Source organism: Thermobia domestica, chromosome 17 (genome assembly GCF_964235325.1).
Source record: "Thermobia domestica chromosome 17, izTheDome1.hap1.1, whole genome shotgun sequence".
NCBI classification, from domain to species: Eukaryota; Metazoa; Arthropoda; class Insecta; order Zygentoma; family Lepismatidae; genus Thermobia; species Thermobia domestica.
In genome coordinates this window covers 16461597-16488607 of record NC_137470.1, presented here as the reverse complement: position 1 = coordinate 16488607, position 27011 = coordinate 16461597, and the positions used below count along the sequence as shown (strand labels likewise).

The window sequence follows — 27011 nt, the reverse complement described above, 5'->3', positions numbered from 1 at the left end:
ACTGCTATATCAGAATAATTTCTTAACTAAGAGTATTAAAATATTACATCAAGAATTCAAAAAAGTTATTTTTAACTGTATTTTCTGTTTGCAGCGAACCGTTAACTTCCCTTTTCTTCGTATCAACTCTCACACAAAGACGCATCAAACAGCGTAGCAATAACAATTCTGATAACAATTCTTCAGCGTAATTGGCACTGCGCGCTCTTTGGTAACCCTTCTCTCTCTCTCTCTCTCTCTCTCTCTCTCTCTCTCTCTCTCTCTATATATATATATATATATATATATATATATATATATATATATATATATATATATATATATATATATTTGTAACAGGAATAGTTTTTCTCTTTCTTTGTATGTTTTTAACTGGTATTTTCTTTAAAAAATATCTGATGGAAATTCAAACTAGTAATTTGTTTGAAAACACGTTTCTCCAATAAAATGATCCTGAAATACACATTTCCAGGATGTAAGGAGAAAACCAAATAATCAAAACCACAAAAAGCGCATTGCGCGTAATGGTGCTGGAAATTCGCATGTGGGACAAGTGTCACGTTCTGCTGCTAACCTCTCAGTTATGCATCGATAGCAAAAGACGTGCCCACACAGCAATGACAGGATCCATTCATTTTTTCTTACGAGGTTCAACAGAGAACTCTTACAGATTCCACAACCCAAATTCGGTCTGCTAAAATCTATGTCAGATGGAGAATTATCTCGAATTGTAGATACTATCTTATCATTCTTGTTATTACCAACAGATCCTTCGTTTGTAGATGGAATGCCAGTAAGGGCTGGCAGGGAACATTTAGAATCAGAAAGGTCTCCCTGATTTGATCTTTTAAGAAGAGCAAGTGACTCGGATAATTTTCGAATGGTTGGTTGCCTGGGCACTTTGGTAGATTGGGCTGTTCCAGTACCATCAGGTTCGCTGTCTCTCTGAGATTCTCTGAGTCCATTGCCCTCATCATGGGATTCTTTTGATTGATTCTTCTGATCAACTGAAAAGTCTGCTGCAGTGCTATTTGGTCGACAGGTAACATACGTCGATGATGTTGCTGTGACGCCATTAGGTTGATCAACGGTAGACACGGAAGTAGCTGCTGGAATACGAAAGGTTGTAGTTACTTGAATCATATTTTTTCCCAATCCTCCTCTGGTAGTATTCTGAGACGGAACTGCAGGTAGTTTAATAGATACCTTCACCTCCATAGGTGCTCCGTTATCCAATGTAAATTTCACGGAATCCATGTTGATATTCTTTTAAAGCAATCTGAAAGTAGATAACAGAACATATATTATTCCATTAATTCCAAACACGCTACATAATATTGAATCATATAAAGCTTGTCTGAAAAGTATCCGACTATGCTCTGGTGTATTTTTGTCATCCTAATCCCTTTCAAACTAGTTCCACACTGCTTTTACACACCTAGCTTAAGAGTCTTCATCCCGGCGAAATTAAAATACCGCTAATTTTACAGAAATTATATGATATCTTCAAATACATAAAAGATAAGCGAAATGTGGAACAAGAGCGCCCTAGACAATATTATTTTACATGAGAAACCGTTATCACGACTCACTTACCTGCTTTCGATTTCGAGCCATTTTGAAAATCGGCATTTATTTTCGCGTTTCCAAGCAGCTGAAAACGGAAAACCACTAGGTGACTTGTGATAACGGTACCTCACGCAAAATAATATTGTCTAGGGCGCTCTTGTTCCCCATTTCGATTATCTTTTATCTATTTGAAGATATCACATAATTACTGTAAATTAGCGGTATTTTAATTTCGCCGGGATGGAGACTCTTAATGCTCTTTCCACTGCTCGAAACAGATCTGGCACCTCTTATTGGGAAGTGCTGTAACAGCAGGCGCTCTGTTGTGCTACATGCCCTATCGGGTCACGTTCCTCCCAAGTGCCTTTGGATTTTCGAGAAGAGACAAAAGTCACTCGGGGTTATATCCGGATAATAGGGAGCTAGGTGACATTTAGAATGTTGTGGTGTGCGGAAAAGACTATCATATTGCCATATGAATGGGTGCAGTTGCCCAGTCTTTGAGCTTAACAGGTCTTGTTATTTTAGACGGAAAATGTCACCTGGACAACGGAATCTGCCAAAAGAGTAGACCTTTGTAACTGTATGTCCTTCCTTTATGTATTTATGGCCCACAATGCTGCGGCAACTTAAGAACATAATCAGTGTTACTTTGGTTTTGCTACGTACCCGGTTAGCGTCTAGCGGTTTTGGATCCTGACAACTTCCACTGAGTTGATTGCGTTTTTGTTTTCGGGCGATACTTGTACACAAAAGTTTTCATTCTCCTAGACCTGTGCTGAGAGCACACAACAGTACTGCTTACCCACAACAGACTCAAATGAAATTAACGTCACCGACAGGCTAAACACATCATGCATCCTTTTTCACGACACGCAGTATGGCCAACACTGTTATTTTTTTCCTCCGAAAGCAAAGAAGATCGGATAATTTTCAGACAGACATCAGTAAAAAATATTTGGTAAATAATGCTGTAAATTATTTACTTTTAAACATGCTATCATTACTGTTTTTTAAAATTTTAAATGCTTCATTCCATGTGAGAAAACTAAATACATGGAAGTTCATCGGAATCGCAATACGGCAAATCATAGATGCGTTAAACTATAAAATAATACTTTTGATAAAGTGGATACTTTCAAATATCTAGGATTATTATTAACAAACAAAAACCATATTCACGAAGAAATTAAATGTCAACTGAAAGCAGGGAATTCAGTTCAAAATCTCTTGTCGTCGCGAATTTTGTCGAGGAATTTGAAGCTTAAAGTATATGAAACGATATTCATATCTATTGTATTGTATGGTTGCGAAACATGGTCGCTTACTCCGAGGGAAGAACGTAGATTGAAAGTATTAGGGAGAACAAGATCCTGAGACGAATATTCGGACCCAAAAGGAACAGGAATGGGGAATGGCGGAAACTTCATATCGAAGAACTACATAATTTATACCATTTACCAAACATTGTTAGTGTCATCAAATCTAGGAGGCTCAGGTGGGCAGGTGATGTAGCCAGAATGGAAGGAAGTAGGAACGCTTTCGAAGTTTAAGTGGAAATCCAATCGGAAAACGTCCATTAGGAAGACCTAGGCGCAGATAGAGGACAATATTAAGATGGCTCTCTGGGAAATAGGAATACAAAGTAGAAACTGGATCAAGTTGAACAAAGATAGAAGTCAATGGAGAGCCTTTGTGATGGCGGCATTGAATCTCTGGGTTCCATAGGTCATAGACTTAGTTCATTACATGTTCAAAATTTTCGTTGATTGTTGAAAATGTCCTTGGAGGCATATAATTATAAATGATGTAATAATAAAAATAAAAGATACAGGTCATCACACTAAACTCTCTAGCTCCATTTTTTAAAAATTAGAACATGTTATGTTGTAGCCTTCATTCAAAGATTTACTTGTGAAATATTAACAAAAAAAGTGTAGTTTACTCCACACTATCCACAAAAAGTAGTTTACTTTTTTTTATTTATTTTTTTTACAATTTCTTCATATGCGTCCTATGCTATCCCGTTATCTCTTAATCAAAAAATGAAATCTTTGAGTTTTACGTCCCACGATTATGCCGGTTAGGCTAAAGGAGACGGTGATGATGAGTAATGAATGAAATGGTGGAAAGTAGGAGGAAACAGGAGAACCACGAGGAAACCCACGAACACAGTGTTTGTCCACCACAAAGTTCACTTGGCGGGTGATCTCTTAAACAAGTATTTCATTAGTAACCTTACTGTATGACATAAGAGCCCATATGCAGAGTCGTTCAGACGCGTGATTAGTGCTCTACTAAAGAGTTCGTCTAACATATGTTTCCTGCAATAGTAACGCCTTTAGTATGACGCTAATCATAGGTCAAAACGACTCTGCATAAGGCGGAAGATGTTTATCAGAAAAAAATCAGAAGGAGTATTTTACTTCTGGGGATCAATTATCTTTGGACGAGATTTACCGTAAACACCTTATATTACATACAGATAGACGTATATAACATATAGCTGACGTATGTAACATGTATACGTATATAGTATACGGAAGACTGTTAGATGTCAGATATCCTTCAGCGACATGATGTAACATCTAAGCAGGAAAAGAGTTGAGTTGATTTTAGTTTAGCGTCCCTTTCAGCAGCGAGGCTATATGAGACGTGGACCTACTGATTAACGTGGAATCCGAACCTCATGAGCTCCCGCCGGGAATCGAACCCGGGTCTAAGCAGGAAAAGGGTTTTACGTATGTAGCATATGGATATCGTATGGTCCGTACAGATTTCCGTAGTAAATATAAGGATTCTGTATATTTGTTCAATATACCGCCGGGGTTTGAGATCATCAATTATTCTTTATTAATATTATGGGTGGCCAAGGAGCTGTGAAAGAAATATTTTAGTCATTAACTAAATCAAAATAGAAAGATTATATCAAAATGAAGGATTATTTTATATATCAATATAATAAACAAAACGAAATATGGAAACAAAATGTTATTAAACAAAACAGTATTAAACAAAGCATTAAACTAGCAAACAAAGGTGCGAGTGCAGAAAAATAACAAGTGCAAAAAAGTGATGATAGAAGTAGAGCAGAATAAAATTTTGTGAAATGTATAAAAGGTACAGTTGAAAGAAATTATAGTATCCTCGTCGCCATAAATACCTTTACATCGCAGTGACGGGTATGTGACCGCGCAGTACTCCAAGGAAGGGATGGTTGTATAAGAATTTTTTATTAATTTTGAAGAGTTTTTATTTTGACTAGGGAATTAACATAGGTATAGGGAGTAAAGACACAGATTTGAAGCATCAGTGCACGAAAAGATTCGTATTCTCAGTTTTTCTATTTATTGTTTTATATGTTAAGTTAAACACCACAATATGTATCACTGATATCGCAGATCGTATTATTTTGTAAAATCGTGTCTGTAACCTATTGTCAAAACATTCATCTCAAGACATGATGTAGAGAAAAGAGAAAGAGATAAGACATCTGTAATATATGTATAATTACTCAATAAGTAATTATAAGTAAATTAGACTCAATAAGTAATTGTAGAAATTAGTTAAAGGACACGTAAGAGAGCGAAAAGGAGGTCTAGAAGTCTGAACTTTTTAGAAACGTCCTAGATAGGTGAAAATATAGTTAAAAATTGCAAAAGGTATCATGTAATTTATCTTTCTTTTCTTATATCCTAGTATACTTTTTTCTTTCACATCCAAACATCTCTATTCAGAATTACGAGATAAAGATGAAGAGAGAAACATTTCAATCTCAAGAATTATATCAGAAAAAAAATCTTTGGACTTGGGCTAGATTCGAACTCGTAACCCTTGAATCCATAAGTCTGCGCTCTACCGATTGAGCTAACGATTTCTGCTGTAAAAGACTGATTTCTACAACTACCGGTTGCTGAATGGTGTGCATTAACGAAATTGGCCGAGATAATTGCTTCATATAGCTATTGCAATAATAATAATAATAATAATAATAATAATAATAATAATAATAATAATAATAATAATAATAATAATAATAATAATAATAATAATAATAATAAAGATGATGAACAGAATTTAAAAAGTCGCATTGTTAAAAGTTTGGTGTGCGAAGTTAGTCCTAATATGAGATTTTATTAATTATATATAATAAATGTAAGCGTGGTTTATTCGTGCGTGCTACTCAAACTGCGCAAATCATAAGGGTTGTACGCGCATGGTACAGTAGCCTTGCGTCCTCCAACCGTGAAGAAAGATTCGGTTTGAACCTATGCGTGTCCTAAGAGGAAGGAGGAGATTCAAAGAAAGAGAAATGGTTTAGAAATTATGCAAAAATAGAATATCTCACGAGGTGAGGTGATATAGAGTTCAGCGTGTCTTTCAGCTGTGACTCTATACAAGATATGAATCTACGACGTAACGTGGAACCCGAACCACACGACTCCTGCCGGGAATCGAAACCTTTAGCTCTATCATGGGAGACACAGGGACATGTAAAAATAATCGAAAATAAACGATATTAATGTTAAATCCATAGCTTTCGAGGTCCTAAAAATTCCTAATTGAAAGATATGAGTGTCTATTCAATAGTTTCCGGGGTCGCTGTAGTGAATAATGACACCCCCGATACCATAAAAGCCCAAGTTTTTATTCTTCGTTAGCGGCAAGTTAATTCATTTGCTCCTGTTGGAAATGGATTCGTACTATTTCATTCCGATTCAAATATGTATTCTACTGGGAAAACTAATCTCAAATATATCTTTGAAATATAAACCTATTCTTCCTGTGCAACGCCGGGTATTTCAATTAGTAAATAAATAATTTAAGAAACAATGAGTATATTTAATGGAAACAGACATATGTATTTTTGAATGTTGTATATGAATTGCTAATTCATACTTTATCTAGTAGAAAATGGTGCATCCATTATATATTCTGAAGCAATAGGGAGAACTATTGGAGGTGTATTTTATTTATCTACTGTCGAATTTAGTGTGGAATAATTTCAAATAATTTATTTCGAAACTATCGAGACGAGACTGAGACCGCTATTTGTCGGTTGAAAGGAGACTAATACTGTAAATAGTCTCGTATTGTCTCGTTTTGATAGCAGTCCTACTTCGGGGTTTGTTCTCTAGTAACTGGTTGCGTAGTGCACCTACAGTATATAAGACGTCGTATATTTAAATGTTTGAGAACTTACCCCACCTCCACTTGACGGATCGTTCTAACTAAAACTACCAGACCGTTTATGTAATTTTGCGTTTAAGTACAGGTCCTATCCTTATGTCAATTATTTTCTTGCAACAGAGAATGAAAAATGTAACAGTTATAATGTTGATCGCGCATAATCCTGTATAGATAAAAGGAAAAAAGAAAAGTCTATTTGGACAAATTTCCCCACATCTCTAGAGGTATTGTCTTGGGTGCGCTTTTCTTTTCTTTTCCTTTAGGGCCGCGGTGGCTCAGTGGCAGAGCTTTCACCTCTAGTGCTTGGGGCCTCGGGTTCGATCCCAGCCCCCGCCAATTGAACTTTGTGGCGGACGAACACCGTGTGCGTCGGTTTCCTCGGGGTTCTCCTATTTCCTCCCACTCTCTTCATTTCATTCATTACTCATCATCACCGTCTCCTTTAGCCTAACCGGCACAATCGTGGGACATAAAACTTAAAGATTTCATTTCATTTCTTTAACACAAATGCAATTAAAACCTGACTCTGAGAGCGCAACAATGTTATCTTGTTCGAAGGGTCAGTGATTTTGTGTCGAAGGTAATGTCACGCGAAGAGACAGGCTGCGCGTGGGCTTACATTGTATTACGTTTGGCAACATTGCTCTTGGTCAAGTGGCCTATTGCTTATGCCTTTAGGTATTTGCCCTAAAGCCATACAGCGAGCTGTGTGCGTTCTGTTACTCCCTCCCTGCCCCTCGCGGTGTTTGCGAAAATATTATTTGCTTTTCATGCATTGGGATAAGGGGTAAGGCATACCTTCGGACAATTGAAAGGAGTAACATATAAAATGATCGAAAACAGCAACCGATAGTAGAGTTCTTAGTTTCGAGGTCGCTGAGATGATTAGGCGTAAAGCTATCAGCTATTTTCTGTTAGTGGTTTCTTCATATACGTCTACCAAGTTAACAAACCTAGACTTATCCGCATACAGTAGTTGGTTAGTGTGTCCTCGATGGCTATTTTTACTTTTTCCATGATCATCCCATACCATACAGTATTTTTTGTGTTTTGAAAAAGCTTGATTTTATCAATTCGTTAAACAACAATGTTTCTTTTTTTCTAACCATGTTTCTTAGTATTATCCTCTTCATTCTAACTAATTTAAAGATTTTCAATAATTCAGAATTTTGACTAAAAATGTTACAATGATCAAGATTTGTATAAGAAGAGGAGCCTTCGTTTCTAATCATTGTCATAAACGGAAGGGAAAACTTATAAAAAATTGAAATAACTTAGTAGACGTAGAAAATCGATAGAAATAATGAACATCAACTATTAGTTGACTGTTAGAAGTATAGTAGATATAGTTCTCAACCCAAGTAGAAGATGTACTCTTTGCTTCATGAAAATAATAAACATTTTTGAAAAATAATTACAGAAAAGTAATTTGAAGACATTTACTGGGCGAACGAAGGTTACTGGTTAGTGTTGACGCTTCGTAATTGAGAGTCTCCCGGTTCAAATTTCGACACGAGGCATCCTGACTAGTGATTTTGCAGTACCACTGGGCGAATACCAGGATACCTTTAATACATAAGCTTTGGCAAATTTTCTTGAAATCTTTGTTCTTATGTTGTTAATGTTTCAGTGTGAAATGGCATTTTGCTGCATGGAAAATATTTTTAGTAAACAAAATATAGTAGATGAATGGTTAGTGTAAGGAACTCCTACTTGTATGTTCAAATCCCGACTGTTCTTATTGATTTTTTCTTTCAGCTACGCTCATATGTTGCACTCCAGAAGTTTAATTTTGAATTAAATGTAGTCGCAGCTAGTTTAAACTGAAATTATTTTCAAAACTATTTGCTTTTTACATGTTTTTGTTTTACTTGCGATGTTTCAACTTTGATATTAGATCTTAGAACCCTAATGTAACTCATTTCCCTACGTCATATCATGATGAATGTTTTCACAACAACGATAATCGGGCGGTAATACAGAATTTCATTGTTACTGCAGGGCCGGATCTTGAAGCCTGCGAACTACGCGTTCGCAGGAGGCGCCAGGTGAACAGGGAGCCAAATTAGAAAAATGAATTTTGTTTTAAATGTAAATATTTATTTAAAAAAATGTTATGATGAAAAATTTTCCTCATATAGCTTCAAATAAATATTGTACAGACTGAGATACAGATAAAATACATCAAAAGGACAATAAAGTCGAATCTTTGCGTGGTTGGCTGTAAAACACCTTTTACAAATGAAATGGACTCGTACATCAATTGATGAAAATACCACACGCACAAGTGATGCTAGTTTGAGGAAAATTTCCACGGCACAGGATAGACCTTTTTAAAGAGGGAAAAGGGATATTTTACGAATATGAGATAAAATGAAGGTAAATTTAGCTTTCCAATAGATGTTGTATTAAGCATTATGACCGTAGAGCTAAAGACAGTGGTATTCTTTCCACAATCCCACCATATGCACAAAATACAAATATTACAGACTCTTCATTCCTTCCTCAACAATCCTTCCGACACCTTGCTAGAGAATATCATTGCCAAATATGTCTTTAAAATCCGAATGGATCAACAAACGAAAGGAATTCAACCGCAAGTATTGGGTGGCATTATCACAGTAAAAAGAAATGTCTCCAAGGGTGCTCCTCCATCTTGTCTTGAACAGTGTCTTCGCATAGTACTTTGGTTCAATGACCTCAGTTAAGGGTTGAGAAAGATCACCGTAAATGAAATTCACATTATCAAAGTTGAAGCAAGCATGGGCGCCCAAAAGGGGACGAGGGGGCCGGGTCCCACCTGGCTTACGACAATATATATGTATAATTTCTTACGATTTTCTTAATACAAATAAAAATACCAAACGTAATATACCATCCAGGAAGATGACCCCTCTAAAAAATTCTTCGGGCCCCCATGCAAGCAAGTAGGCTTTTCTTGTCCATTCGCCCAGGGAGTGGAGCGAATACTAAGAAAAGACGGGCGGTACAAATGGATTTTTTAAAAATCATTTCTGAGGGAAATTTTAACTTAAGTTCCTAATGGCTCAAATCGCTGTCCACTGCTTAATGCTCACTTTGTTTAATATCTATTAGTTCGTTTGTCGTTCGTCAAGATTTTCATTTCTATCCTAAGTCATTTCGTTTTTGTTTTATTTTTTAAATTTATAATGATGTGTGCTTTCACTTTTTAATAGTACTTTGTTTTTCATGTAATAATAATGAGCAACGATATAAAACCAAGTGAGCATTTTATCGAAAAAAAAAGCTACAAAACATGAAAGAAGATAAGAGGCAACCGAAGGCTCTAAAAGGTTTCTTTCGCGTTCTGGACAAAATCATACAAATGTTGAGGTGGGGAGTTGTCAATACCAGTCACTGTTAACGAAGCATTTGCAGGTCGACATTCTTTTGAAACTGTAAGGTTATTTTACCTGATTGCAGTAATTTAATTGTTGAATTAAAATGGGACGATACGGTCATTTCTGTTACGGGTCTGAATTAAATTTCATGTATTTCAAAATATGTTTGATTACAATTAGTTTTCACACGGCATATAAGTATAGAACTTGAAAGGATATAATCGAAAGCGATGAAAGGTCATTTGGATGACAAGTATTTATAGTTTTTTTTTTAGTACTCTCACTTTCAATCACAGCAGCATATACAGATGCTTGTTTTATTATAACCGTATAACAATAATTATTAATCCATTCTCTGTTATTAAATTTAGATGGAGCGATATTTTAAATTAGTAATAATTCTAATGCAAAGTAGAGTTTTGATTATTAGTTACTTGTGTTCAGGGATGCACCGACATAGGTGCTAGGGATGCGCACGAGACGAATCGAGACAGGATTTTCCAGACAAAATTCGAGTCGAGACACGGTTCTTCCAATAGAGAAATATATATTTTTCGAGTCGAGACATCACTTTTACAACACATTTTCGAGACGAGACAGCTACACATCTTGTCTCGTGGGCATCCCTAATAGGTGCAGTGTTCCTTTCAGAAAAAATCTTCCGGGGGGGGTACACTTAGTATTCAGAGGGCCACTGCTGCTACTCTTTTATTTATTATTATATTACAGACGTATTATTTTGATCTCCTCCCGGGGGAAAGTGGCCCCCTAAAAATATGTGTGGACGAAACACTGCACAGGTAGTCTGAGAGTCTGAATCCTTCAATTAGCACAATTTCAGGGGCAGATACACAAAATTATTTGCATTTGTAGGCTATTCCGAAAAATCTTCGAACCCGAAAGAAAAATCTTGGGTGCATCTTTGCTTGTGTTTACATTGTGTTACTGCCTGATTTCGTACGTTTATGTTGGAAAGAAACATGAAAGAATTGAATTGTTCTATAGGCCTAAAGGGCCCTGAAAAGAATGTTTGCGAAGGAACCTGATTTTAAAGTGCTGCCACGGGATCGAGGACAAATTAAATATCAATTAAGACACACACTTTTGTCATTTGTTGTGTATTGAACTAGTTTAACTAAAATTAATAAAGAATTATTTGAAATCAAGTATATCTCAAGAACGATTAAATGGACTAGCTTTGATGGCCATTGAAAATTACATTCTGAATGAAATTGATATTGATGCAATAATAAGAGATTTTGCCAAATTGAAAGCCAGAAAAGTGTCTTTATAACATGAACTTTACAGTAACAAAGAAAACGAGAAATTAAGCTAACTACCATATTTGTATCACTGGAAAACACTACTTAAATATGCTTTTAATGAAGTGTAAGAGCATATCTCTTTGTCAAAATCAAACCTGTGATAATGTTAAACTTAAAGCTCATTAGTTTTATTCTGTTTCGACTTTTATGTTTCAACTGTATTTGTCAAAATACATCTTAGGTATACATTTTAGTTGTTTCCTGTGCTTATTTAATAAAAAAATATATAAATTATTAAAACTGGAACTTTGGTCATGATTCATCCACAGTTAATTAGGTTTAATTTCGCCATTTTCCTTTAATACTCACAGGAAGACTGAATTATTATAGAAGGAATTTGTAATTGTAACAATTATCTGAAGAATTTTTGTCCATTACAGCATTCTATTCTTTTATTATCATTTAGGCGGGGGCGACTAAATATTGTTTATTTACACTTACAAAATGTCTACAACCGATCCTGTTACTGTTTTATATATATATATATATATATATATATATATATATATATATATATATATATATATATATATATATAGAGAGAGAGAGAGAGAGAGAGAGAGAGAGAAAGTTTTGATTCAGAAAAAAGTACAGTTGAACGTACGATGCAACATGGGCTCCTGGAGGGATTTCAAACGAATTTAGTATACGTATACATTACCATCTGAACAATTTTATCCTAAAAATGCTTTCGATCACTGAAATAAATTCCTGCCTACGCTCCTGTAAAGCAGTAAGAATTTTAGGGACTGATCATGGGGTAATGCCTCCCTGGAGCAACGACAGTTCCCCAGAAATCATACCTCTGATAGGTCCGGATGTGACACCAGTATTTTTGTATTACCACTCCTCACTCTAAGTGTATTGAAACTTAAGTCAAAGGAACTGTTCTGAAATCTTCACCGGTTCTCTCCTCTGAAACCGCATGCGAATGGGGCCAACCTTGGTCATATACCACATCTGGAATATTACCGTTTATGTCAGAGATCCCGAAAAATATATATTCGACACAAATAAAGAATGTTTTCGGTTTTATTTTATTTTATTTATTTATTTATTTGCCTGTCACCCTCCCACTCTGACCTCCATGCCAACCAAGGCTTAACTTGAACTTAAGCAACATCGACAGCGTCATTATTCATCTGCGACCACGAAAACTAATACCATAACGATTTCGATATTAATATTGTTCATATTGAGTACTTTTACATGCCACTTCCCCCCTTATTACGGATGGCTTCAGTGTCTCGCCCCCACAACTATGGAGCAATTTCAATAAACTTACGTATATCTATAAACCACCATCTGTAAAATAAATGTGCGGGTGACCTTTTTCGGGGAGGAATTCATTAGCTACTTTTATTTATTTATTTATTTATTTATTTATTTGCCAAAGTTCCAGATACAGCAAGGCAGCCATTTTACACTGAAACTATATAACATACAATATAAAATTAACAATAACAAGTATAAACAAAAAGCTATATAAAGGTCCATAAGTGTAGCAATAACAAATTGAAATAAAACTAAGGTTCCATAAGTGTAGCAATAATTTCCTGTCGGAAAACATTCTCAGGTTTAAAAATATCCACGTCAGAAGCAATGGAGTTAAATTCAGAAGCCAGTCTATAGAACAAAGAACGCTGAATAATCGATAATCGAGGCGTGTTGCAATGAAGTAGTTCACTATTTCTAGTTCTTCTTGCAGGTACCCGAATATTAAATTTAGAGATTAGTTCTTCAGTTCTAAGTTTCCCATTTAGAATTCTATGAAGAAACATCATATCAAATAGCATGCGACGAGATGAAGGTGTACGGATGCCAAGAACAGTCAACAATTCAGGTTTACTTAAACAGCGTACAGAAGGTATTCTTTTCCTGACAATGGCAAGAAAGAAATTTAGAACTGAGTCAATGCGAGAGAGAGTTGATACGCTAGCCATACTCCAAATGGTGGAACAGTACTCTATTTTGGTTGAAATGAACGTTTTATAGAACATACTTAAGGCTGTAATATCCCTAATCTCTGTAAACCTGTACAGGAGACCTAATAATCGCATAGCACTCTTGGTCATGGCAGCAATGTGATCAGCAAACAGAAGTCTTTCGTCGAACACAACCCCGAGATCCTTCTGAGATGAGACCTTAGCAATATCAATGTGGTGGCTTTTTTCTCTTTCCATGCTAAAGATTGCCGAAGAGCTAAACTGCATTTGCACCACTGTCCTATGAATATAGATTTTAATGGCATTTACTTTACTAAGTGCTTGCTTAGGTGTTACAGGAAAAGTGAGATTCTGTTATAAATGAGTAGGGGTCTAAACAAATTAGCAATGACACTACTCGAAATGAGTTTTCGCAATATAATGGAACAGTATTTTATTCGAATGTGAAGGAAATCATTGCATAAATTGGCCCTTTTCCTCCTTAGAAGTCTAAGCTACAATACGTATCTAATAATTTTGAATTAGAAATATATGCATCGAGTTTCATATCCTTAACTTTAAGGTCTCCTGAGTTAAGTAAATGAATAACCTTCCTGCTAACGAAAGAGTAAAGCTTTGGGCTTTAATGGTATCTGGAGTGTAATTATTAATTTCAGCAACCCTGAAAACTATTGAATAGACACTCATATCTTTCAATTAAGAATTATTAAATTTTCACCCCTCCCATTAAACCTCCATGCCGATAATGCTAAACTTTGATGTGAACGATATAGAAGGTTTCATAATTCATGTACTCAAAAGCTATGGATTTAACATTAATATCGTTTATTTTCGATTATTTTTGCATGTCCCTGTGTTTCCAGGGGTGCCCATTAAGGGAGTAAGAGGGGGCGATTGCCCCCTCTAGAGGAAATTATACTTTGCAAGATCGAAAACCCAAAAATTGTTTGAATATTTACCCCAAAATTTGGAACTATATTTGAAATGTCGCTTATACTTACCCCTTAACCCCTACCCATAAAACCACAATATGGGCGCCCTTGTGTCGGCAGGAGTCGTGTGGTTCGGGTTCCACGTTAAGTCGTAGATGCACATCTTGTATAGAGTCACAGCTGAAAGACATGCTGAACTCTATATCACCTCACCTCGTGAGGTATTCTATTTTTGCATAATTTCTAAACCATTTCTCTTTCTTTGAATCTCCTCCTTCCTCTTAGGACACGCATAGGTTCAAACCGAATCTTTCTTCACGGTTGGAGGACGCAAGGCTACTGTACCATGCGCGTACAACCCTTATGATTTGCGCAGTTTGAGTAGCACGCACGAATAAACCACGCTTACATTTATTATATATAATTAATAAAATCTCATATTAGGACTAACTTCGCACACCAAACTTTTAACAATGCGACTTTTTAAATTCTGTTCATCATCTTTATTATTATTATTATTATTATTATTATTATTATTATTATTATTATTATTGCAATAGCTATATGAAGCAATTATCTCGGCCAATTTCGTTAATGCACACCATTCAGCAACCGGTAGTTGTAGAAATCAGTCTTTTACAGCAGAAATCGTTAGCTCAATCGGTAGAGCGCAGACTTATGGATTCAAGGGTTACGAGTTCGAATCTAGCCCAAGTCCAAAGATTTTTTTTCTGATATAATTCTTGAGATTGAAATGTTTCTCTCTTCATCTTTATCTCGTAATTCTGAATAGAGATGTTTGGATGTGAAAGAAAAAAGTATACTAGGATATAAGAAAAGAAAGATAAATTACATGATACCTTTTGCAATTTTTAACTATATTTTCACCTATCTAGGACGTTTCTAAAAAGTTCAGACTTCTAGACCTCCTTTTCGCTCTCTTACGTGTCCTTTAACTAATTTCTACAATTACTTATTGAGTCTAATTTACTTATAATTACTTATTGAGTAATTATACATATATTACAGATGTCTTATCTCTTTCTCTTTTCTCTACATCATGTCTTGAGATGAATGTTTTGACAATAGGTTACAGACACGATTTTACAAAATAATACGATCTGCGATATCAGTGATACATATTGTGGTGTTTAACTTAACATATAAAACAATAAATAGAAAAACTGAGAATACGAATCTTTTCGTGCACTGATGCTTCAAATCTGTGTCTTTACTCCCTATACCTATGTTAATTCCCTAGTCAAAATAAAAACTCTTCAAAATTAATAAAAAATTCTTATACAACCATCCCTTCCTTGGAGTACTGCGCGGTCACATACCCGTCACTGCGATGTAAAGGCACTTATGGCGACGAGGATACAAATTGATGACAAATGAATAGTGATGAGTGAGGTGCTCTGGACGTCACAACACAGTAGATGGATGTTAGAACAGACAAATGCATATTAATCTTCTGTCCTGGAGGCAGCTCAGGACTGATGAAAGACATATAGATAGCCCTTATTAGTTGTGAGGAGAAACAGTGCTATGATGGGAAAAGATGAGGAATGTGCTGCTGGATAAGTTGGTGGCGAAAGAATGATGCATGATGATGATCTGCTGGAATATTGCTCAGATATATTGAATGCAGGACGTTGAGTGATGTATAACAGTATTTATATGTGGATCCTTGCTGTAAGATTGTAAATATTGTATCAAGAAATATATCCTTACGATTCTGGATATTCTTTGCTATAAACTTTTCACGCAAGTTCGCAATATGGTAAACGAGCGTTGGAAAGTCAATTTTATCATATAGGTCAGTATTGTGATAAAAGGAAGTTTGATGCGATATGCTAAACGAATGGCGTGTCGCTCTAGAATCTCAAGTCTGTTGTAGAATTTTTGAGGCTGAACACCAAGCTATGTGACCAAAAGTAAGAACACTCCTCATGAATGCTTTGTAGGTGTTAGACAGTAATTTAGAGTTCTGTCCCCAGTTCTGACTAACAACAAGACCTAGAAGTAATCTGATTTTAGCCTTCGTAACAATTTTTTGTAACTGAGGTGTCCATCGCAACTTATCATCGAAGATGATACCTAAGTATGTAACAGTTTTAGAAGGGGTGAAGAAGGTGATCGCCTACTCGTATCTGCAACAAATTCGGATTACGCCTAACTTTACAATAACACTTTGATGGCAGAATAACTAGTGTCTGAGTTTTGTCTTCGTTTACTGATAGTCGTCATTTACGACACCATTGCAGAAAAGCTGTAATCGTAGTCTGCAAATGTATGTTATTATGTTGTATTGTTTTGCCTAATGTTAAAAATGCTGTATCGTCAGCATATTGGAACAGATAAGTATTCGGCGCTGGACATGGCAAATCTGAAGCATACAAGATGTACAAAAGAGGCGATAAGCTACAACCTTTCGGTACCTTCGTGTGTGGAAATACTGGATGGGATAAAGAGTTATTGACACTGACGTAGGCAATACGGTTAAGTATGAACGAATAAATAACTCTGAGATATGAGAGAGGAAGACTCAATTTAAGCAGTTTATAAAATAATCCGTAGTACCAAATCCGATCGAATGCCCTTTCAAGATCCATCAGTATGAGACAAAACGGAAGGGATTTATTGTAGTGGTTGGTTATGATGGTGGTTAGGCGAAGTAGTTGATCATTTATACTGTAATAGGGTCTAAATCTAGCCTGATGAAGTGGTAAAAGTTGATGATCAGGGATATAGGGGTGTAAACGTAAGATCAATATTTTTTCAAAAATTTTTCCAAGTGTGGACGTTAGTTGGATTGGACGATATGATTGTACAGAATGTGCTGTTTTGTTCAGTTTCAAAAACATACAAACTTTAGATACCTTCCAATCGGAAGCATAGTAACCTGTTCGAAGTATAAATGTAAATATTGGAGCCAGGAAAGTGGAAAAGTTGGCCGAACATTCTTTAAGAAATCTGTACGATATTTGGTCAAAGCCAGGGACAGTGCTACGTTTCCGTTTAATGACGGACAGAATATCTCCAGAAGTGATTTTCTGAGTTAAAGGATTATTGTTGTCTAATCTGTGATGGATGGAAGGCTGTAATAGATGGTTTATTGTTTCTTCGGAAATAAAAGCGCTCTTTTCTTTTTCTTTTTTGTTAAGGAGGAAGAGACATTATAATTTCATTTATATAATTTGAGTCTATGGGTAATAGATTTTGTCCTCCTGCCTGTCAGAGGGTTACGCCCTCTGTGGCATGTGATTATTATCTAAAAATAGGCGCAAGAAAAGTTAGAGGATGCGTTAAGGGATATTCTTTATTATCAGCTGAAGTGGAACATCTATTAAGAGGTTTGTGAACTCATTATCGTTTAATTTTATATCATCATTTTACATTTATTTTTATTTATGCTAATATATATATATATATATATATATATATATATATATATATATATATATATATAATATATAGTGCTACAAGAACTGTAAGGGTGCATAATTATATAGTGCAAAAAACTTATATATATATATATATATATATATATATATATATATATATATATATATATATATATATATATATATATTTAATCATCGGTGCAAGATAATCAAAGATATAGAGTAGATTCAGTATATGGCCAGAGAAATTGTAAAGTAATGAAAATTAGAAATGAGAAGAAGTGCTAGAACGTCACAAACATAAATGTGTTAATTAGACAGACGCAAGGTTATATCTTCTGTCCCGGGGCGACTCTGGACTGACGAACACAGGGGGAAGCCCTTGTTAATGGTGAGGATCTTTGTGCAATAATGGAAAAAAATGAGAAATGTGATCGGCAATGAAATAAATGTCATAGATTTCTCGTTCAGCCGGAGTCAGGTGAGTGTTTTTGATATATAGAGATATAAATATATCTAATGGTGAAAGTTTGTAGCGAAAGATGGAGTCGGTGAGAGCGTCGGAGTGAAGAATGTCTAAAAAGAGCGGATGACCTGTGTGTATGCGAGAGTACACATATCTAATACGTAGTTCTGCAAGATGTTCCGTGATTTTTGGATAGGTGAGCCATGTGGGATATGGTAGTTTAAGGCGATAGGCTAGACGAATAACGTTCCTCTCTAGTATGCAGAGCTTTTCATAATAAGAAGCGGAAGCATTGCACCAGGCAGTATGTCCATAAGTGAGGATGGGGCGGAGGAACCCTTATAGGTGTGAAGCAAGACATCCGCTTTTAGGCCCCAAGTTGTTACAGTAAGTCGGCGTAAGAGATTCAATCTATTTTTAGCCTTATCTGTTAACCTCTTCAGGTGGGCGTTCCAGGTGAGATTGGAATCGAAGACCACGTCTAAGTAGGTGACAGTCGATGTAGGATGTATAAGATGTCCATGTATAGTGACTCGGAAAATATTTGGGTTCCTGTGAACTCTGGAACGTCTTTTAGGCGGCAAGAACACTATTGTTTGTGTTTTTTCTTCGTTGGTAGTTAGATGCCATTTCTTGCACCAGGTGATGAAATTATTGAGTGTGGTTTGAAGAGCAGTATTAAGTTGATGCACAGTTTTGCCAAGAGCAAGGAAAGCAGTATCATCTGCATATTGAAAAGCAAATATATTGTGCGGAGTGGGAGGTATGTCGGAAGCATAAAGTATACATAGAAAGGGGCTAAGAGCTGATCCCTGAGGAACTGCAGTAAACTGAAATATAGGCCAAGAGAGCACATTACCAACAGCGACGTAAGCAATACGATATGTAAGAAAAGAGTGAATGAACCTCAAATAGCACATGGGAAGGTTGAGTGACTGAAGTTTTTGAATTAGTCCATAATGCCAAACCTTATCAAAAGCCTTTTCTAAATCCATGAGTATAAGACATGATGGGAATGCTTTGTTATACTGGTTTGTGATGATAGTACTAGGCGAAGCAATTGGTCATTAATTGAGAAACATGGTCTGAAGCTTGCTTGATGAATAGGTAGTATGTTATGTGCTTCTAGATATGAATGAAGCCGGCACACGAGAATTTTTTCTAGTAGCTTACTGAACACTGAGGTAAGTTGGATTGGTCTATAAGAGCTGACAGTACGTATAGGCTTATTTGGTTTCTGAAACATGCAGACTTTCGATACTTTCCATTCCAATGGATAGAAACCAGTTTGTAGGATGAAATTGAAGATTGCTACAAGGAGGACCCGTTGTGATTGTGGAGCTTCTTGAATATAAAAGCGCTTTTTTTTTGTCGTCTACCCGGTTAAAGGGTTGCGCCCTTTCTTCGGGGAAGTATATTAGGAATGTTGAGGCTACAGAAATTGTGGTTGGTCTAAGGGGTTTTCCTTTATTCATTCATTATTTTAAGTAATTAACATATATACAATAGAGATAAGTTGAAACAGGTGACACAAAAACCTAATAATAATAACAACATAAAGGTAATATGTGCATGGAGGCTATTAGAAATATGAAACAAGAAAATAGCAAACTGTCAGTGCATGAAGGCTACGTGCGTGAATATAATAACAGATAAGAGAAACAATAGCAGAAATTACAATTCAAAGAAATAATATTTAGAAATTATGATGAAAATGAGGATGAATTATACTGGACGCCACAAAACTAGGTTCTGTTAGTGAACGGATGCTGTTATCTTCTGTTCCTGGGGCTATTCAGGAACTGGTGTAGACAGAGGAGGTCCATTTTAGTTAGTTATTACTGTGCATATGATGGATAGATGGAAGATGACAGATGGCGTGGATGATATATAGCAAATACTTCTGGGTCTCGATTGGCAGGATCCATTTGCAAGTGATACAGTGTAAGATAGTGTTGGAGCGGAGTGTCGACGTATCGTGCCGGTGCATCATTGTCTCGGTCATATCGTAGTATATCCTGAAGCATGGGGTGTCGTAAATCATAGCGTTTCGTGATGTAACGAATGCGAAGCTGTTCTACATGGGTGAGCAGTGGTGGAAAGTCTATGAGATCGTAGAGAAGTATGGTTGGGCTTGGTAAGTGAATTCGATAGGCCAATCTAAAAGCATGCCGCTCCATTATAGACAATTGTTTATAAAATTTGTCGGGAGCTGCGGACCAAGCTGTATGGCCATAGGTTAAAGTAGTCCTCATAAAAGCTTTATAAGTGTGGAGGACAGTAGGTGGTCGTAAACCCCAGCTGGTGCCAACTAAACGTTTAAGTAGATTTAGTCTGTTCTTAGCTTGAGTAACAATTTTCTTAAGATGCGGAGTCCACGTAAGCTTTGAGTCAAATATCACCCCAAGGTAAGTAAGAGAGGATGTGTATAAAAGCGCCTGAGCTCCAACCTCTAAGTTTTCATTTCAAATCTTTGATTTACGGGTATTTGTGATTTCACGTTTAACAAAGACAAATATTTTAAAGTATGTGTACTTTAAATGAATTATTTATTAAATACATCTTTTTTAATAAAATAAGGACTCGAAAACCCCAAGTGCTAGAAACTTGCTGTTTTCACTGGTCAGTTCCAAATGTTGAGTAGATTGTCCGGTTCCCATTCAAACGTTCAAAAACCGTGTCGTTATTGTTCTATTGAACATTTTAGGGGACGTTTTGAGCCTGTAAGATTAACATTATTTCAGGCCGAAACTACGGTGTTAGGCAAACAGTAGAGAAGTTGCGTATGGCGGGTTGAGGGACATTGCAAGCGCTTTGCTTAAATTTGTATGGCAAAACCTATTGCATGCTGGCAACTTCAAAGGCCTGAAGAGACACAATGAGGCGTACTCGGAAGGATATGGATTTATTAGAAAAAAAATTCCACTTGATATCGTGTTACTTCTAAGAATTTGCTACAAACTCACTCCAACATCTATACATACAAATTCACTTTCTTTGTGAATCTCCTATCCTTTACTTGTGTGAGTAAGAAAAGATGCACAGTGGCAAGGAGATTCATGGTCATAACAGGATGATGCGCTGAGTAGACAGTGCAGGTTCAGCTAGTACTATATTATTAGATTATTAATGAATTCGTTAGAAAGTTCGTTACTGAATTCTCTGTCTCTGTATGTCTGTTATTTGCGAATTCTTCAATTTTGAACCCTCCATTTTGAGCATGTTTCTTCGTAAAGAAACATATCGTAGAACATTTTAACATAACCATTAAGAGCCGGCGGGACTCAAGTGACCTTGACAAATCGAAGGTATCATCCTTCCTTAGTTTCTCCTTTCAGTGCAAAGTTTTCCCTTATTTTGGCAACAGATGGGGTTGTTGCTGAAATGCCGTCAAAGCAAATGGCACCCCTCCTTTTCCTTCGTTTTCCCCTGCATGTGGTCTAAGCTGGACAGCGCAGGAGGGGGATGGTTACGGCTTTTAAATGGGACAGAAGAGTGAAATTCCTTTCTTTTGTCTAAAAGGGAAGCAGAACTGAAAAAATAAATAATAGGGACCAACATGATATCAGCCTCGTGTCTAGAGAGCCACTCAAATATCTACAACGGTCATAAACATATAGAGAACTAAAGCACTTGTCGCCTGTCTCTTTCTCAAAGGATTCTACCTATGGTAAATAACAGAATAGTGCCGGAAAAGTCTGATATAAAATGAAGAACCATACCAATATTTAAAAAAAAAAACACGGGAGAGCCGATATTCTAATTTATTTAGGGCCTTCGTGGTTACAAAAACTTGGAATTGAAATGCAGAAAACCCAGGCAAAGATCTGAAATATATTTACAATGTGTCTCTTTTTTAGTGGAATCCATTTTCTTATTTTCTTTTCAAAATATGACCACCAGATTTACCCTCTCTCTCACTTTCACATTCGAATGGTCCTGGGTTCGATACCAGTGGCTGACCATCCTGAGTTTTTGCTATTACAACAGGAAAGGGCCCCAATGTTACATTCAGTCTTGGGGACCGGCTTAGAAGGACAGGGGGGCATTGGTGTTGGTTTTTATTTGGGGAAATAGACCACTTCACTAACAATAGAATTAAAAGATGTGTCACCCTTCAGGAAGGTACACTCATGTCCAAAATTATTGTCGCATGTCTATAAATATGTTGTTGTAGGAATATAATTTGATAACGAATTCACCAGGTATTTTTTATAATATTAGTATGTGTACAATCGGCAAAGACATGTATGTGGCAAATTTCATGTCAAAAAGCAGTAAATAAGAACAATAAAACGAAAATAAAACTTTCGTTTCCATTTAGCAACATTTTGTTTTACTCATTCTAATTTTCGTATTTATAATTATTTTCCTATGAAATTTACCACATATACATTTCCAGATTGTACACATAGTATCAGTATTAAAAGTACCCAGCAAAATCATTATTACATTATATTCTTACAAGAAGACAGTTATAGATATGCGACAATCATTTTGGACATGAGTGTACAAGGACGTAACAGGTGTTTGTTCCAAACAATAAATAAGTGTTCGTATAAATTGAACTTATTTCCTGACGTCATAGAACTAAGAACTGTTGCAGAGCGACGTAAGTCCGGTGACAATACAATATTCCATTGTTACTTTCATACTTTGCAATATATCTATTTTCTTTAAAAGCAAATTTTAATATGTTTTTATTTTCAACTTCTTTATTCTAAAATAAATACTAGCCTTTAACCAGCCCTGGTTTCCCAGGTTGCATATCACTTTAGGATTTGGAAAATTTGTCCAACGAATAAAAAAAAATGTGATAAAACACCTTTTAAAGACATTCTTTTGTTAATGAATTTGCACTAAAAAGTTATAAATAATTTTGTTTATGCAAGGCTAAATAAAAAGAATGGGGCGCGTCATTTTATGAATTTATAAAGTAACTGTAAACCTATATTAGAGCGCATCTTTTTTTTTTTTGTCATGCATAAACAAAATCGTTTTTTACTTTTAAGTGCGACTTGATTAATGAAAGAATGTCTTTAAAATATTTATTATTATCTTTTTTTTTTGTTAATGTTCACATCCTTGATATGGGGTGCTTATTTTGGTAAGGTACCGTATGGTGCGTTTCTATACTACTAGGGTATATTAAAATTTAGTTTCCTATGCGTTACTACATACATTAAACAGCACTTTCTTTTTAAGAATACTACAGAATTACGAATATAGTGTTTCTCCGCTAATAAGAGGGAGACAGATTGAGGGTACCAAAAACCCCTACCGTTGATTGAGAAATATTTAGGTGTCGACACTGATGAGCAACATCTACATTTGAATTTGAATGTTTTATCGGCTTTAGACAATTGATTCAGACCGGGATACATGGGGACAGAATGTTGGAAGCAAGTAGTCCAGTCCCTAGTTTGAATGCCTGGAATGAGTAAGGACTCTTCCCCCCTTGGTAAAACCTTCCGGAATTGGAAGCAATATCAAAGAAACACTGTTCGAAAAGAGAGGAAGCAACCATGGATAAATAGATAGTCAGAGTCGAGTTTAGGTTTAGTGGGGCCCCAAGCTGTTGAAGGTAATTGGGCCCTTTATGTGTCCAGATGAACATAGGCACCCTAGATACAGAAATGAAGAAACTAGGAAGTAATTTAGGAAGCAGACTAGCAGAAGGAGTCCCATTAATTACATGAACGTAGGCTACACAGCAGGAAGCACTGTTGCTACGTATATACAATTTTATTTTATTTTTTAATTTTCTTATATTTTAGAAATGTATATCCAGTTTTCTTTAGATTTTGGGGCCCTAAGCTATAGCTTGTTTAGCTTATACGTAAATCCGGCACTGTAAATAGTATACATATACAGGCGCGGATCCAAGGTGGCTATAGAGTCTATAGCCCCCCCCCCCTTCACGCTCAAGTATACACTGGATAAAATGGGCTTCATTCCTGTTTACTCTGGATAAAGAGGCAAACTATGGTTTAGCTTCTCCCTTGATCATATCCTGGATCCGCCACTATATCTATATCTATATCTATCTATCTATCTATATCTATATATATATATATATATATATATATATATATATATATATATGTATATAATATGTGTGTGTCTGGTGTGTTGTACGATGGAAGCTGATGAAAGAGCTTTATATTATTCTTGATTTTTTGACAGGTAAAAAAAGAATATTTCGGGGAGTAATCTACCCCAAATATTATAATAATGTATCTTATCTTTTCTCTTGCATGTATATTCTCAGTCCTGCAGGAAGTTTTCATTTCTTTCTTGGAATAGGTAAACGAAGACTTTTGTTCGGCTTCTCCTTCACAAATCTTTGACGAAATTTTGACTTTTTCGCTACAAACAAATTACTTCTTCTCATAGAAACCATCTACAAATACACTGTACTGCTGAAACCGAAACCATCAACTAAAGAGGTCATAAATTTTGCCAATCCTCGTGTTTGAAGTTCCCGTTCTTCACAATAATTTCCTTCCTTCCGCCCCTGTTAAGAAGTTCAAAGTAGGTTTTCAAAAGGACTGACTCCCGCTGAGAAGGAAAGTGGGATGAGGAATGACTATAGTGCCATCTAGCAGTTAGACGGCCAAGTACGTGAACAAGAAAAAATCTGATTTCTGATTTCTGTAGATTCAATGATGAAGGATATAATTTCTCATCGATTGTGTAATGGATGTATTTGGAAACAGCAAAAAAATAGCACAGTAGCGCACAAATACAAAGATAGTACTCCATTCTCAAAAAAGTCCGGAGTTTTTAGCTCTTTTCCTTACTGTAAAAAAACGGAAGACTTTTCCCTCTAATTTTGATCATTTTCTTATGGGAATTTGGATTATAATTATCTGTATTTATAAAAAGAAAATATCACACACAGAGTTCAAATTACACCTTTAAAATGATATGCATCATATTGAGTGAGCTATTGAGACATTTTTGCGAAAGAACGAAATGAAACCATGATTTTCGTAAAAAAATGGTTGAGATCCCATGTTAAATTGAACACCAATATTCCGACCGCTGTGGCGCACTCCTTCTCCCTCTTAAGCAAAACATGTCAAAAGAAATTAGTACTTAAGGAGAGTATAAATGGATAAATATATATACAAGAATTGTTTAATGAGTATAATAATAAAGTACATAGAACAATTGGTAATAAAGCCTGTAGAACTTAATAAAAAAATATTTTTTAAAGTTCGTTCTGGCAATGCTCTTGAAGCATTCTCACCTGGTTTATGCAAAGAAAGTCGCCTGAGTTGTTCTCGAGAAAATAGCTTTAAAAAGACTCATTCGCGACAGTAAAATGCCCCTTGTGAAAATCTTCAGAACAAATGAGTTAGGTATATGCCATATTTTCATATATTAATGAAACATCTATTTATAAAATATGAGCAAAATCGTCGGAGTCGTTTCTGATAAAATCGTTTAAAAAGAATCATCCCTCTCCAAGAGTATATTATCCCTTCTGGATTTTCCTAGAGAAACGATTTGTACCACATTGTAGAGTTGTTATTGAAACATTCTTCTTCTTTGTCACCTCAATCATAGGTTGGTGGGCAACATGAAAATTTTAAAACTTTTCTCTCCTTTGGGAGAGCTGTTTTATACTTCGATAAGGTCTCTTCTTTGTAACTTCATCTAGGTATTCCATCCTTGGTCTTCCTCTTCTTAGTTTTCGTTCTGCCTTTCCCTCTATCAACACGTGATTCAATTGGAGTGCCGAATAAGATGGCCAAGCATGCTGTTTCTTCTTTCTCCTATTATCTTCATGATCTGTCGTCCTTCGTTAGCTTCCTTTAGTACGTCTTCATTTCTTTTCCTTTTGGTCCATGATATGCGCAGCATTCTGTGCCATCTCCACATTTCAAATGCTTCCAGCTTGGATATTTCAGCTTTTCTCAATGTCCACATCTTTGTTGTAAAGCGCCACGTTCCATACCAGAGTCTTAATAAGTCGTTTACGAACGTCCAGGGACACATTTTTTGATGTTAGTAGTCCTATTTTCCTATTGAATGCTTGTTTAGCCGGCGCTATTCTGGAACTTACGTCTTTTCCACTTCTTCCGTCGGAGGATATTATACTTCCTAAATAGGGCAACGTCTTAACGTCTTCGATTTTCTCTCCCTCTAGCCATACGTTTTCCCTATGGTAGGGTTACTGTCCTGCTCTTGTGCACTTTATCACTTTGATTTTCTTTATATTTATCTTCATTTTGTATGTTTTTTTCAGTTGGTCGTTTACGTTTGAAAGTGCTTCCTGCAAATCCTTTTCGTCGCTATTAGTCCTATGTCATCAGCAAAACTTATTGTGCTGAAAACCTGTCCATTTACATTTTACGTCTGTCTTGTTTTTATCAAAGAGTCTTTCATAGCCTCTTCTATATAGATGTTGAACATGGGGAGGGGGGGGATGAAAGCATTGGAACATTAATATATGAAATAAGAACAAAATCGTTTCGAGAAAATCGTAAATTTTAATTTTAACCCTTCAATAAATTACCTTAGTTTTTGGAGATATAATTCGTCAAGTGTCTGTAAGAGAATCTCGTAAGAAGCTTAAGGTTAAAATTTTGTCTCAATACATTGAATGATATGGCCTGTAGAAGAGTAAACATGTTTGCATCAGGACGAACGGACAGATCGAAAATCCGTTTTTCGGCTGGTAGAGGGCCATGGAAGTGTAAATTCGTTGAAATTTTGAATTCAACTTTTATAAATATATTTACGGTCACGAATGTTATATTTACGAATTGTTCACATTTTCCCACTGATTCGGTGTCAGGGAAA

General features: G+C 35.9%; 1 protein-coding gene across 1 annotated transcript in view; it reads right to left on the bottom strand.

The window, feature by feature from the left end:
* Positions 1-324: 324 nt before the first annotated feature.
* Positions 325-27011, bottom strand: part of LOC145673825 (uncharacterized) — a 46398-nt gene continuing 19711 nt past the window's right edge. The window contains exon 3 of the mRNA XM_081743598.1: positions 325-1279. Within this exon, the coding sequence (XP_081599724.1) occupies positions 496-1257 (762 nt within the window). The 5' untranslated portion in view covers positions 1258-1279 and the 3' untranslated portion in view covers positions 325-495. The remainder of the gene's footprint in view (positions 1280-27011) is intronic.